The following is a 13,384-nucleotide window of genomic DNA, read 5'->3' on the forward strand; positions in this document are numbered from 1 at the left end:
AAAAGGAGTGGTGATTATATAAACTATTCACTGAATACAAAGAAAATGTACTATATCGTGATATCGGGATATGAAATGAAATATCGGGATATAAGATTTTGGTCATATCGCACAGCCCTAGCTTGTATATTTGCTGCCAAGTAATAAAATTGAAAGTTAGGTAGAGCCATGCCACCTTCTGCCTTTGATCTTTGTAGGTCATCCTTTTGATGCGTGGATGTTTTGAATTCCAAATAAATGAGCAGAGATGCACAATATATCGGGAACTGTATTTTTATCGGCCGATGTTCATTAAAAATGACGACATTGAAATCGGTCAGATGTGTACATTTTAACCAGTACAGCCAACCGATATAATTCAGGCTTGTCAACACTGTCAGTTCACTAAATAATTAAATGTTTTTTTCATTGTTTGGCTGCAGAAAAACATGGATGCAAGCACAGCTCCTTGCACTCACAAAAAAAGAAAAAAAAAGGCACTGGGTTTCCTAGTTTTTCTGACAAGATCACTATGCGCATTGTTTATTCATTGGTCAAAAAGTAATGTGCACGTTGTGCTTCGTGACATTTTACACAATAATGCAAAAGCTGTGGAAGAAAGCGGCATTAAAAGTTTAAGCTGCATGGCCCACACTTTGCAGCTTGCTGTAAATGAAGGCTTATTGAGCCGGAGAAGCATCTCCGACTGTGATGCCATTGGGCAGCGAATAGTTACTCATTTTAAGCACTCACAGCTCTGTATTTCGCACCTGAGAGAAATACGAACAGGACTTGGTACCCCAACTACAATGCTTCAGAAGGACGTCCCTACTCGTTGGAACAGCACATACAGTGGTGTGAAAAACTATTTGCCCCCTTCCTGATTTCTTATTCTTTTGCATGTTTGTCACACACAATGTTTCTGATCATCAAACACATTTAACCATTAGTCAAATATAACACAAGTAAACACAAAATGCAGTTTTTAAATGATGGTTTTTATTATTTAGGGGAAAAAATCCAAACCTACATGGCCCTGTGTGAAAAAGTAATTGCCCCCTGAACCTAATAACTGGTTGGGCCACCCTTAGCAGCAATAACTGCAATCAAGCGTTTGCGATAACTTGCAATGAGTCTTTTACAGCGCTCTGGAGGAATTTTGGCCCACTCATCTTTACTTACGTACTCACAGAATTGTTGTAATTCAACTTTATTTGAGGGTTTTCTAGCATGAACCGCCTTTTTAAGGTCATGCCATAGCATCTCAATTGAATTCAGGTCAGGACTTTGACTAGGCCACTCCAAAGTCTTCATTTTGTTTTTCTTCAGCCATTCAGAGGTGGATTTGCTGGTGTATTTTGGGTCATTGTCCTGTTGCAGCACCCAAGATCGCTTCAGCTTGAGTTGACGAACAGATGGCCGGACATTCTCCTTCAGGATTTTTTGGTAGACAGTAGAATTCATGGTTCCATCTATCACAGCAAGCCTTCCAGGTCCTGAAGCAGCAAAACAACCCCAGACCATCACACTACCACCACCATATTTTACTGTTGGTATGATGTTCTTTTTCTGAAATGCTGTGTTCCTTTTACGCCGATGTATGTTTCTTAGCAAAATTGAGACGAGCCCTAATGTTCTTTTTGCTTAACAGTGGTTTGCGTCTTGGAAATCTGCCATGCCGGCCGTTTTTGCCCAGTCTCTTTCTTATGGTGGAGTCGTGAACACTGACCTTAATTGAGGCAAGTGAGGCCTGCAGTTCTTTAGACGTTGTCTTGGGGTCTTTTGTGACCTCTCAGATGTGTCGTCTCTGCGCTCTTGGGGTAATTTTGGTCGACCGGCCACTCCTGGGAAGGCTCACCACTGTTCCATGTTTTTGCCATTTGTGGATAATGGCTCTCACTGTGGTTTGCTGGAGTCCCAAAGCTTTAGAAATGGCTTTATAACCTTTACCAGACTGATAGATCTCAATTACTTCTGTTCTCATTTGTTCCTGAATTTCTTTGGATCTTGGCATGATGTCTAGCTTTTGAGGTGCTTTTGGTCTACTTCTCTGTGTCCGGCAGCTCCTATTTAAGTGATTTCTTGATTGAAACAGGTGTGGCAGTAATCAGGCCTGGGGTGGCTACGAAATTGAACTGAGGTGTGATACACCACAGTTAGGTTATTTTTTAACAAGGGGGCAATTACTTTTTCACACAGGGCCATTTAGGTTTGGATTTTTTCTCCTAAATAATAAAACCATCATTTAAAAACTGCATTTTGTGTTTACTTGTGTTATATTTGACTAATGGTTAAATGTGTTTGATGATCAGAAACATTTTGTGTGACAAACATGCAAAAGAATAAGAAATCAGGAAGGGGGCAAATAGTTTTTCACACCACTGTATTATTTACTGAAAAGTCTTGTTGATCAGAAGCGCACTCTTTCTGCGTATAGTGCTGAATTCAAGCTTCCTGCCTCTCTCACGGTGCATCAGTGGGGACTTGTGGAAAACATGATTACTCTACTCGAACCATTCAAGCAACTTACTAAAGACATAAGCACACATTCATCTACAATTGCGGATGTTGATTCAGTCTGTTGAAGCGCTTACACGTCTGCTTAAAAAGTGTGGCAAGACAGATTTCGGAGTTCAGATGGTGAAAACCGCACTCTTGGAGGCTATCATGAAAAGCTTCAGTAGTGCATTCTCCGAGCCACTATACGATCTATCAACTGTCCTTGATCCACTGTACAAAGATCCATTATTTTTGACCAAGATACTGAAAAACAAGCTCAAGAAGCACTTCAGAAACAAGTCGTTGAGATGTCAGCTGGTGAAGGAGATGGTGAAAGCAACAGCGAACCACAAGAGAAAAAGTTTTGTACTTGGAGAAATGTTGCTGCTTCATTACTGGAGATGTATGCAGAAATTCTTGACGAAAATTCGTATGTGGTTGCAAAACCACATTCGACTGCCTCTGAGGTAAAATAACAGGATTATAAAATTAACAATAATGATACTAATTAGGTAGACCAGACATCCTGAATGGGGGAAAATTAACCAACACTGTTACGGATTTTATTTTTTTTAAACACAAACCATACACTGCAGCTTCCAAATATCCAATCAGTATCATCCTGCATTTATCGGAAACTCACAGCACAGCGAGGCAGCTTGCTGTGACAGTGTATAACTTAAGAGTGCAAGGCAAACTTATGTTTTCCAGTTTGCCCACACAACTGTCATTGCAGTGGTGTAGTTTGTGGATTTTTCCATTGTAGATAGTCGAGTCGCTGTGGAAAATTAGAGGAGGAATTTAGTTTAGTGGGCACTTAACAAAAAGGAGGAACATGTTCGCCTGCATGGTAGAATGCAGCTTCAAGTTTTGTACATTGTGAAAGATGTGTCTCCTGTGTCTAAACTGTAAAAGATTTTAAGACAAGATGTATTCCTGTTTTAATGTAAGCATTACTTTAAGACAAAATCACCCTGAAATATATAGCAGTCTCTCAACATTTCAAGGCACACCTGTGTTACAAAGTATTTCATTTTGGAACAGCTTGTGCTGTATCTCTTAAAAGTGCATCCACATCACACTTTATACAGAATCCTTCTCTGATAATCCTCTTTATCTCATGAGCATTTCAAAAGTGAGCTGCCAGTGGCTTAAATGCGATTGCAAATACAGTTGAGGCCAAAATTATTAGCCCCCCTGGAATCATGGAACATTTTCCTAAACTTCTTCCCAAAGTTTGCAACATTGATGAAACTTGATATAATCAAACATCCACCAGTGCTATTTACTAGCTTTTGATACATTTTGTAATATAAAATATATTTTTAGTCTTGCTTTATATCAAATATAGTAAAAAATGGGGTGGTCAGAAATATTAGCCCCATGTTAATGTTTGCTTTCAAAACACACTTACACTAATTAACCAATCAGCTTTGAAACCACACCTGTGCAATCAATTGGCTTCCTAACAACACCTGCAGTCAATTGGCTTCCTAACAACACTCAATCAGCATAAAAAGACTCCCCAGGAACAGGGCTCTTGAACACATGAGAGGGACTACTGTTACTGACCATGCCAGGAAATCAGTCTGGAGCTCAGAAAGAAGATAGTAGAGGCTCATGATAAGGGGCAAGGCTACACTGCCATTTCCAAGCGATTCACAGTGTCTAGAACTGCTGTACGTTGCATCATTGCCAAGTACAAGGAGACAAATTCTGTTAGAAACAAACCTGGCCGTGGCCGTAAGCGCAAGATTTCAAGAACTCTGGAGAGAAAAATAGTCAGAGATGTCAGCAAGGAACACCGGACATCTGCCAAGATGATTGTTGCTGACCTGGCCTCTTCTGGAGTTGATGTTTCAAGGAACACAGTTGTGAGGGCTCTTCACCGTGGTGGGCTTCACGGCCATCGTCCCAGAAGAACCCCTTTACTCAAAGAGCGGCACATCACAGCCCGACTGTGGTTTGCCCGTGAACATTTGAAATGTAAAGATGATTTTTGGAAGTCTGTGCTTTGGTCTGATGTGACTAAACTGGAACTGTTTGGGCACATGGATGTTGCTTATGTTTGGCGAAGAAAGGGACAGGCCTTCAACCCTAGGAACACAGTTGCCACAGTTAAACATGGTGGTGGGAGCATCATGCTGTGGGGCTGTTTTGCAGCCTCAGGCACAGGGAGCCATGTTCGGGTGCATGGCATCATGAAAAAAGAAAATTATGTTGACATTCTGAGGGAGAATATGCAGAAATCTGCTTGTAGTCTAGGCTTAGGTCGCTGGGTCTTCCAACAAGACAATGACCCAAAGCATACATCAAAATTAGTTCAACAGTTTTCAAGGATACCAAAACCAAGATCTTGGAGTGGCCCGCACAGAGCCCAGACCTCAATCCCATTGAGAATCTGTGGCGAGTGCTCAAAGTGAATGTCCATGCTCGGAAACCACGCAGTTTGGACCAGCTAGAACAATTTGCAATAGAGGAATGGACCGAAATCCCTCAGGAGACCTGTGCTAATCTAGTAAAGACCTACACTAATAGATTGTTGTCAGTTGTGGCTCAAAAAGGGTACAGTATTGACTATTAATGGGCATGGGGCTAATAATTTTGGATGTCTCATTTTTGCCCTTTCTTGTTTCCACTCAGTGTGTCAATAAAATATCCAAACTACAATTAGTGGACCTTGTTATTTTGGACACAGATATGCTTTAAAAAACAAACATTTGTTGTTAATGGTCATTTTCATATTGGAATCAGGAGTGTTGCCTAATTTCATAAGGGGGCCTAATAATTTTGGCCACAACTGTAACAATGGTGATCGGGGCATCTTTGTCTGGTATCTGACAGACTGAGGAGATCGTTCCTCCCACACAATATGCGACTCTTCAGTTCCACTTAGGGGGTTAAATGTTAACACTAAACAAGATTATAGACTATTATACCTGCCTTACACTCTCTCCTTGCATTTTTTAAGTTGCATTGTGTTTTAGTCACTCTTTAATTAATATTGTGTTTATCAGTATGCTGCTGCTGGAGTATATGAATTTCCCCTTGGGGATTAATAAAGTATCTATCTCTCTCTCTCTCTCTCTCTCTCTCTCTCATATTCTAGTATAATGTTGTTAATACAAACTCAAGCTTCTGGACTGGTATACAGTAGTTTGATCCTTGAACATATGTTCTGACCAAATTTCTCCAGTGTAGTGAACCATATCAAATGCTTTTTCTTCATCCAACTATAATATTATCTCTGGGGTGTTTGACATTGTGGGTGAATATATTACATTAAACAGATTTCGGAGATTGGAAGCTAAGTACCTGCCTTTAATAAATCCAATTTGGTCTTGCGATATTACCGAAGGAAGCACTTTCTCAGTCCTTCTAGCAAGAATTTTGGAGAGCATCTTAACATCACTATTCAGAAGTGAGACTGGTCTGTATGATGCACATTGTAATAAGTCATTATTTTTCTTAGGAAACACAGTAATTAATGCTTAGTGAAAAGTTTGAGGTAGAATTTTATTGTTTCTAGCTTATGTAAATGTTGCTAATAGATGGGGAGCTAATTTAATTGAACATTTTTTATGAAATTCAGCATGGTAGCCATCAGGGCTACTCTAAAGTGAGTTTATAGCGTCTAGTAAGGCTGGGCGATATATATCGAGTTTTTAAAAAATATCGACATTTTCATACGAGATATAGGATGAGACAATATTGTTTATATCGAGTCTATGTTGCGTTAAAATTATTCTCGTACAGGTGCCAGTTCACCTTTCTGTTCTCCTCATTTGTCTCTTGCACAACTTCACCCTGCCCGTCTCTGAACAACTCATTCCTCCCCCACCAATTCACACAGTAAGTCCTGCAGGCAGCAACAGGATGGAGACTGATACACACATGAAGGAAGCTATCTAAGAAGAGCTTGTTGCATAAAAGAAAAACAATGGCTCAATTATTTGGAGATGGTTCGTGTTCAAAGTGTCAGATGAGCAGCAGAATAATGTGTTCTGTACAAAATGCAAAAAACAAGTCCCCACAAAAGCTTCAAGCACTACAAAATCTTTTCCACCATTTACAACAGCACCATAAAGTACAGTATGGAGAGTGTGTGAAAATGCATGCTGTAACCCAGACCGTGAAGCCTTTCCAGCCTCCTGCCCTGAAACAAACCACGCTACAAAACTCGTATACCCATGCTGTGCCTTTTGAGAGGAAAAAGTGAGAAGTGGGGCAACATTACTAAAGCAATGTCTTATCATATTGCCGACTTTTTTTTTTTGCTTTTTCTCCCAGGACCGAAGATTAAACTCAGTTTTCTAAAAAGCAGACAACGTAATTGTTTCTCACATTAAAGGTTTTTTGCTGCATGCAGTGTGCAGACGCTGCATGTTAGACATATGGCAGTACCTCACTTTCTTTTCAGATCTCGTTCTCCAGATCACTTGCACAAAATCATAGTCCAACAAGTCCAATTCAAAATAATAAAGTATACGCAAAATGTCATCCTCTCTGAGTATTTTGCTTTTCACATTCACTTCAGTCTTTCACCCAATGTCGATGCCATTCTTGACGTTGTTTACTCTATGCTACTCACATATGCAGGGATTTGACATCAAGTCAACAAGTCTAATAGTCCTCCAAGCAAAGAAGTTCTACCTATAACGTAACGGTGAATTTTATCGACATTTGTAGTTTTTTTTTGCCCTCTTCCCACCCAAAATTAGTTAAGTAAACAGTTTTATAGAACCACTTACAGAGCTAAATACAGGCTGTCCCCGGGTTACGTAGGAGATAGGGACTGTAGGTTTGCTCTTAAGTTGAATTTGTATGCAAATCGGAACAGGTACATTGTTTTAATAAATGTCATTGTTGACCGACTGTAACCAAGTGCTCTGCCAATGAATGATGGAGTTTCACCTCTCTTCTGACCTTTTTATTATTTCTAGTTTATTTTCCATGGTGATGGTTTTTCTCTTCTTTACTGTATCACCAGCACTTGTATCAGATTTGTGTTTCAGAGACATTGTTGAAGGGTGAAGACAAAAGGTTAAGATGAGCTCTTCTGCACAGCACTGTGCACACTGTCACAGCAGGAAGGCACCCCTCGTCAGCACGTCTGGTGTACTGACGAGAGACAACTTCCTGCTATTGCTGCCTGCAGCGTTAGCCCACCAAGAGCGAACAGGGTGCAGCCAAAGGTGGGTAGTGAATCGCCCACCACCGCCCCCATTCAACAGGCATACACCCGAGGCACACTACAATGCTGCCCCCTGCCGCCCCATTCACCCTCAATGGCCTCCGTTCAGCCACAACCAGGTCACTGCTTGCAGCATCACCAACCTCCCACCGAGAATGAATGGGGCAGCTGTTCGAGGGACACTGCAAAGCTGTGTGGTGGGTGGGGCAGTGAAATGCCCCCCTCCGCCCCATCCAGCCTTCTTCCAGTCAGGAGTGGTGGGTGGGCAGTGAACCGCCCCATCAAGCCTCTGTCCTGCACATGAGTGGTAGCTGTGGCCCCTGGTCACTGCTTGGCGCGCACCCAGCCACCCACTGAGAATGAATGGGGTGCAGCCCCCACCACCCCATTCATCAACCAGCGCCGCCCGAGGGACACTACACTGTGTAAGCAGCGAAATCGTCCCCCTCTAGCCACCCCGTGCAGCGTCCCCAGGCCGAAGATGACAGAGCAGTTACTAAGGAGCCTGTGTCGTGTCCCCCAGACAGATGAAGGAGCAGCTGTGGCCCCGTTCATAAGTCGTATGTTGGATGTCCTTAACTTGGGGACTACTTGTATGCCTATTGACCACAAGATAATCTATTTGAAATTTTTAAGCTTTTACATCTACCACTTATGAATTTGAAACTTTGTTACATAAACTATCAGCCTTATTAGAGTATATGTGTGCGTGTGTTAAGACTGAGGATTATGATGCTGAATGAGAGCCCCACCTGAGAAGAGACAGGAAAGGAAAGGGGAGCTTGCGCTGTGTACAGTGCATGGCCGCACCCATCACATACGACAAACAATGGGTGGTGCCTCTTTACCACAAAGGTTTTTACAATGCTGGAGTGCCAATTCTGCCACCAACCCCGAAGTTTTCTTTGCAAGTTGGAGGGCCTCTTGCATTGCCGGATGCAAGTTGACATCATACCCAGGATGAAGCAATTGCTGTTAAGGGTCTTGTTCAAGTACCCAAAGAAGTTTTACACCAGCAATCCTTACCACCAGAGACACCACTTCACCTAGGAAGAGACAGGGGTGCATTTTACTGTAAATTCAGAAGTGTTTTGAGATTGAAAAGGTCTAAAAATTATACATCTGTTTCACTCATTTGCTGGTGATTTTACTAAAATAGTTTAACTAAAACCATTTACAGGTTACACATTACACAACACAGTTTACACATTTAGTGAAATCTTATACATCCCTACTATGTACAGATGGATGTTAATTTGCCTTTGAGTGATCTGCCTCATAAAAATGAAAGTGATTTTAAAAGTTTATATTTTGTTTGTTACAGGAAATGGTACGGATGATGTCTGCATCACCCAGGCCATTTCTCTGTGTAAGAAAGTTGTCACTTGTTTTGTTTTGTCAATTGTTACATGTTTTGTTGTTTGCACAAAGTTGTAGATGTTTGTATTGGACTACACACAGTAGGATGCACTTTAGTAAAGAAAACTCTATTTCAGTGGAAAGTACTTTTAAAAGACCTTTTGTTATTTTTGCTCTGTATCTTTTTTATTTACATTTATTTCCACATCTGAGAGTCTTTTGATAGGCAGGAAAAGAACATTATTTTATTCAAGGAGTATTATTATTTAATATATGCCGATAGTTTATTTTTGAGCCATTTCTCATGTACATCTACAGCTCTATATGTTAATAAAAGTGGCTGTGTGACATTTGAGATATGTGGCTTTGACTCAGAACTGTCTTTTTGTTACTACTTTAGGGGAAGAAAAAATATTGAGATATATATCATATATCGCCACTCAGCTAAAAAAAGTATCAACACATGAATTTTGGTCCATATTGCCCAGCCCTAGCATCTAGTAATTCTGAGAGTGCCAGAGGTTTATCCAATTTCTCTGCAATGAGAGTATCTAGTTGTAGTATCTGTAATGCATCCATAAACATATTCGGTTGTGTCTTTGTCGTCTTTAAACTGAGTAGAATATAAGAATTTATAATTGTCTCTAAATCTGTGCATTATATTTTTATGGTCAATAATTTTGTCTCCATCTGTATTGGTAATTACTGGTATTGCATTGCGAACTTCCTTCTTGTGGATTTGTTGAGCTAAAATCTTACTAGCCTTCTCTCCGTGTTCATAGTAGTGATGTCGTGATTTAAAAATGAGTTCTGTTTCTTTTGTTGTCAAGAGGTTGAGTTCAGTATGTAGAGCCTGTCTTTTCCTATAAGTGCCTCATTTGGACATCTGGCATGTTCTTGATATATTCTGGTAATTTCACTGATTTAGCTTTGAAGCCTGTGTCCAAATATTATTACATTGTACTAATATCAACACATTGATTAAAAATTAATTATGATACTGCAATTTCATTTTTAGGTTTAATGCTCATTATACATAATAGTAATATTATCAACAGTCAAATAACACACATCTTTTTGTTTTAAACACAATTTAGAGGAAATTGATATAAATATTTATGATGATAATGCATTTACAAACTGAAAATGAAGTACAGTCATATGAAAAAGTTTGGGAACCCCTCTCATCCTGCATAATAATTTACTGTACTTTCAACAAAAAAGTTAACAGTGGTATGTCTTTCATTTCCTAGGAACATCTGAGTACTGGGGTGTTTTCCGAACAAAGATTTTTAGTGAAACAGTATTTAGTTGTATGAAATTAAATCAAATGTGAAAAACTGGCTGTGCAAAAATTTTGCTGATTTTGTAATTTTGCTGATTTGGATGCATGTAACTGCTCAATACTGATTACTTTGGTTGGATTAGCTCATTAATCCTTGAAGGTCATAGAGAGGTGTGTTCAATCATGAGAAAAGGTATTTAAGGTGGTCAATTGCAAGTATTGCTTCCCTTTGACTCTCCTCTAAAGAGTGACAGCATGGGATCCTCAAAGCAACTCTCAAAAGATCTGAAAACAAAGATTGTTTAGGGGAAGGCTACAAAAAGCTATCTCAGAGGTTTCAACTGTAAATTTCAACTGTAAGGAATGTAATCAGGAAATGGAAGGCCACAGGCACAGTTGCTGTTAAACCCAGGTCTGGCAGGCCAAGAAAAATACAGGAATGGCATATGCACAGAATTGTGAGAATGGGTACAGACAACCCACAGATCACTTCAAAAGACCTGCAAGAACATCTTGCTGCAGATGGTGTATCTGTACATCGTTCTATAATTCAGTGCAGTTTGCACAAAGAACATCTGTATGGCAGGGTGATGAGAAAGAAGCCCGTTCTGCACTCACGCCACAAACAAGTCACTTGTTGTATGCAAATGCTCATTTAGACAAGCCAGATTCATTTTGGAACAAAGTGCTTTGGACTGATGAGACAAAAATGTAGTTATTTGGTCATAACAAAAAGCGCTTTGCTTGGCGGAAGAAGAACACCGCATTCCAAGAAAAACACATGCTACCTACAGTCAAATTTGGTGGAAGTTCCATCATGCTGTGGGGCTATGTGGCTAGTTCACAGACTGGGTGATTTGTTAAAGTTGAGGATCGGATGAATTCAACCCAATATCAACAAATTCTTCTGGATAATGTTCAAGCATTAGTCACAAAGTTGAAGTTACGCAAGGGTTGGATATTCCAACAAGACAATTACTTAAAACACAGTTCGAAATCTACAAAAGCATTCATGCAGAGTGAGAAGTACAATGTTCTGGAATGGCCGTCACAGTCCCCTGGCTTGCATATCATCAAAAATCTATGGGATGATTTGAAGCAGGCTATCCATGCTTGGCAGCCATCAAATTTAACTGAACAGGAGAGATTTTGTATGGAAGAATGGTTAAAAATACCTCCATCCAGAATTCAGACACTCATCAAAGGCTATATGAAGCGTCTAGAGGCTGTTATATTTGAAAATGGAGGCTCAACTAATTATTGGTGTCATATCTCTGTTGAGGTGCCCAAATTTATGCACCTGTCTAATTTTGTTATGGTGCATATTGCATGTTTTCTGTTAATCCAATAAACATAATGTCACTGCTGAAATACTACTGTTTCCATAAGGCATGTCAAATATTAAAAGGAAGTTGCTACTTTGAAAGCTCAGCCAATGATGAACAAAAATCCAAAGAATTAAGAGGGGTTCCCAAACTTTTTTCATATGACTATATTTTACCAATCCACAAATCTTTATCTAAGAATGTTGATATAGCAACTTGAAAGTTTACAGTTCATTGTTTACAAAAAAGTGAAAATACCCAAATTGGTATTTAGTGTTTGTTTTTCTGTTTGATAATTTTTTTCTTTTTTTCACTAAAGCTATTTCGTGAAGTAAGAATAATGAAGATGTTAAATCACCCCAATATAGGTAAGATTGTTTGCTCATGTTTTAAGCTTTACAAAAAAAAATTTTCTGAAGACTGTTAGTTTGCTTGCCTGTTTTATAATCATTTCTTTCCAACACCACATAAATTGAGAAAATAAATTATCCTTTTCTCTTTCTCGGTAGTAGTAAACTGCTATTTATGTCCATTCCCTAAAGATTTGGGGAATTTATTTTTGAGAAACTGCTTTTTAGAGCAATTCCATGTCAAATCATCACACTCATCCTGACAGATTTTAACAAAACTTGGCATGCTGGTTTGGTTATATGAGTAACTTCTGGAAATGAAATAGCACATGTCTTGGATAAATAAATATAAAAGGAGATATAAGGTAACAAAGTTTGAACGTATTGGTGAGGGATTATGACTTTGACTGGCTACAGCTTCCTAAATATAAGTTACACAGAAAATATTCTCATTCTGTTTTAAAGATCTTTTTTTAATTCTATATTTTGCGTAAATACCATGATTTTCCAAAATGAAAAATTACAGTGTTATGAGTGATTATTATATTAAAAATTGAATAGCGAAAAAAATCTGTATTTTAAAATTTGTGAATTTTTTTGTAAAGCTACCTTTATAATGTCATGAACATCTTTAGAAAATTGAGTCCATTGCTAAGATATCATTACTTATCTGAAATGTACATCAAAACCATAATTCCTTACAATGCTGTTGAATCAAAGTCAGTGATCAGTGAATGGTACAGTGTTGTTGGGATTCATGAAAACGAAGACTAAAGCCAGAACTAGCACTAAAAATATGACTTAAATTAAAATAAAATTAAGAATTACAGTTATACTGGTATAGAGTTAGAATCTGCCCATCAATGAGTCATTGTAGACAAGCTCCTGCAGCAAGGTGTTTAACTGTCCCTCCAACTCCATTACATGGACCTGTGCTGTGTGATGTTGCAAAAAAGTGGCATTTTTCAGGTATAACAAAATCCACCTCATGATGGTGCAAGTTGATGAATTTGTTCAAGTTCTTATGCTTAGCAGTGCAGCCATACGAAAAGCAGATCATCTTCTTTGGATGCCTGTCTTATCAAGGAACTGAATAAGCAGCTTCTGAAAAAGGTGAACAGCAACAGTGCCATGTATGTTGCAGTCTGAGATTTTCTCCAATTTCTCTTCTCCTTGATGGTAGCAGACAAAAGGATGTATTATTGCCTGAAGATTATTCTAGTGAAATGACTGAGTGGAATCCTTGAACCATAAAACTGTAATTCTCTGCAAAATCTGTCACAACTAAGAATGTTCCTGGTTGAAGAGACTTGCAAGTTTGCTGAAAAAATGTAGTCTGCTGTTTTGCAATTAAGTTATGGCACAGAACGTTTGGAAGACTACCTAGGAATGA

The 13,384-nt window shown here is 39.1% G+C and overlaps 1 protein-coding gene across 12 annotated transcripts in view; it reads left to right on the forward strand.

Annotated features, from left to right (window-relative positions):
• The window catches only part of mark2b (MAP/microtubule affinity-regulating kinase 2b), a 290,583-nt gene that overhangs the window by 155,932 nt on the left and 121,267 nt on the right, over positions 1 to 13,384 (forward strand). For all 12 annotated transcript variants that reach the window (XM_039769082.1, XM_039769085.1, XM_039769090.1 and 9 more), the window contains exon 4: positions 11,961 to 12,009. In XM_039769082.1, the coding sequence (XP_039625016.1) occupies positions 11,961 to 12,009 (49 nt within the window). The remainder of the gene's footprint in view (positions 1 to 11,960; positions 12,010 to 13,384) is intronic.

This window comes from Polypterus senegalus, chromosome 11, assembly GCF_016835505.1.
Source record: "Polypterus senegalus isolate Bchr_013 chromosome 11, ASM1683550v1, whole genome shotgun sequence".
NCBI classification, from domain to species: Eukaryota; Metazoa; Chordata; class Cladistia; order Polypteriformes; family Polypteridae; genus Polypterus; species Polypterus senegalus.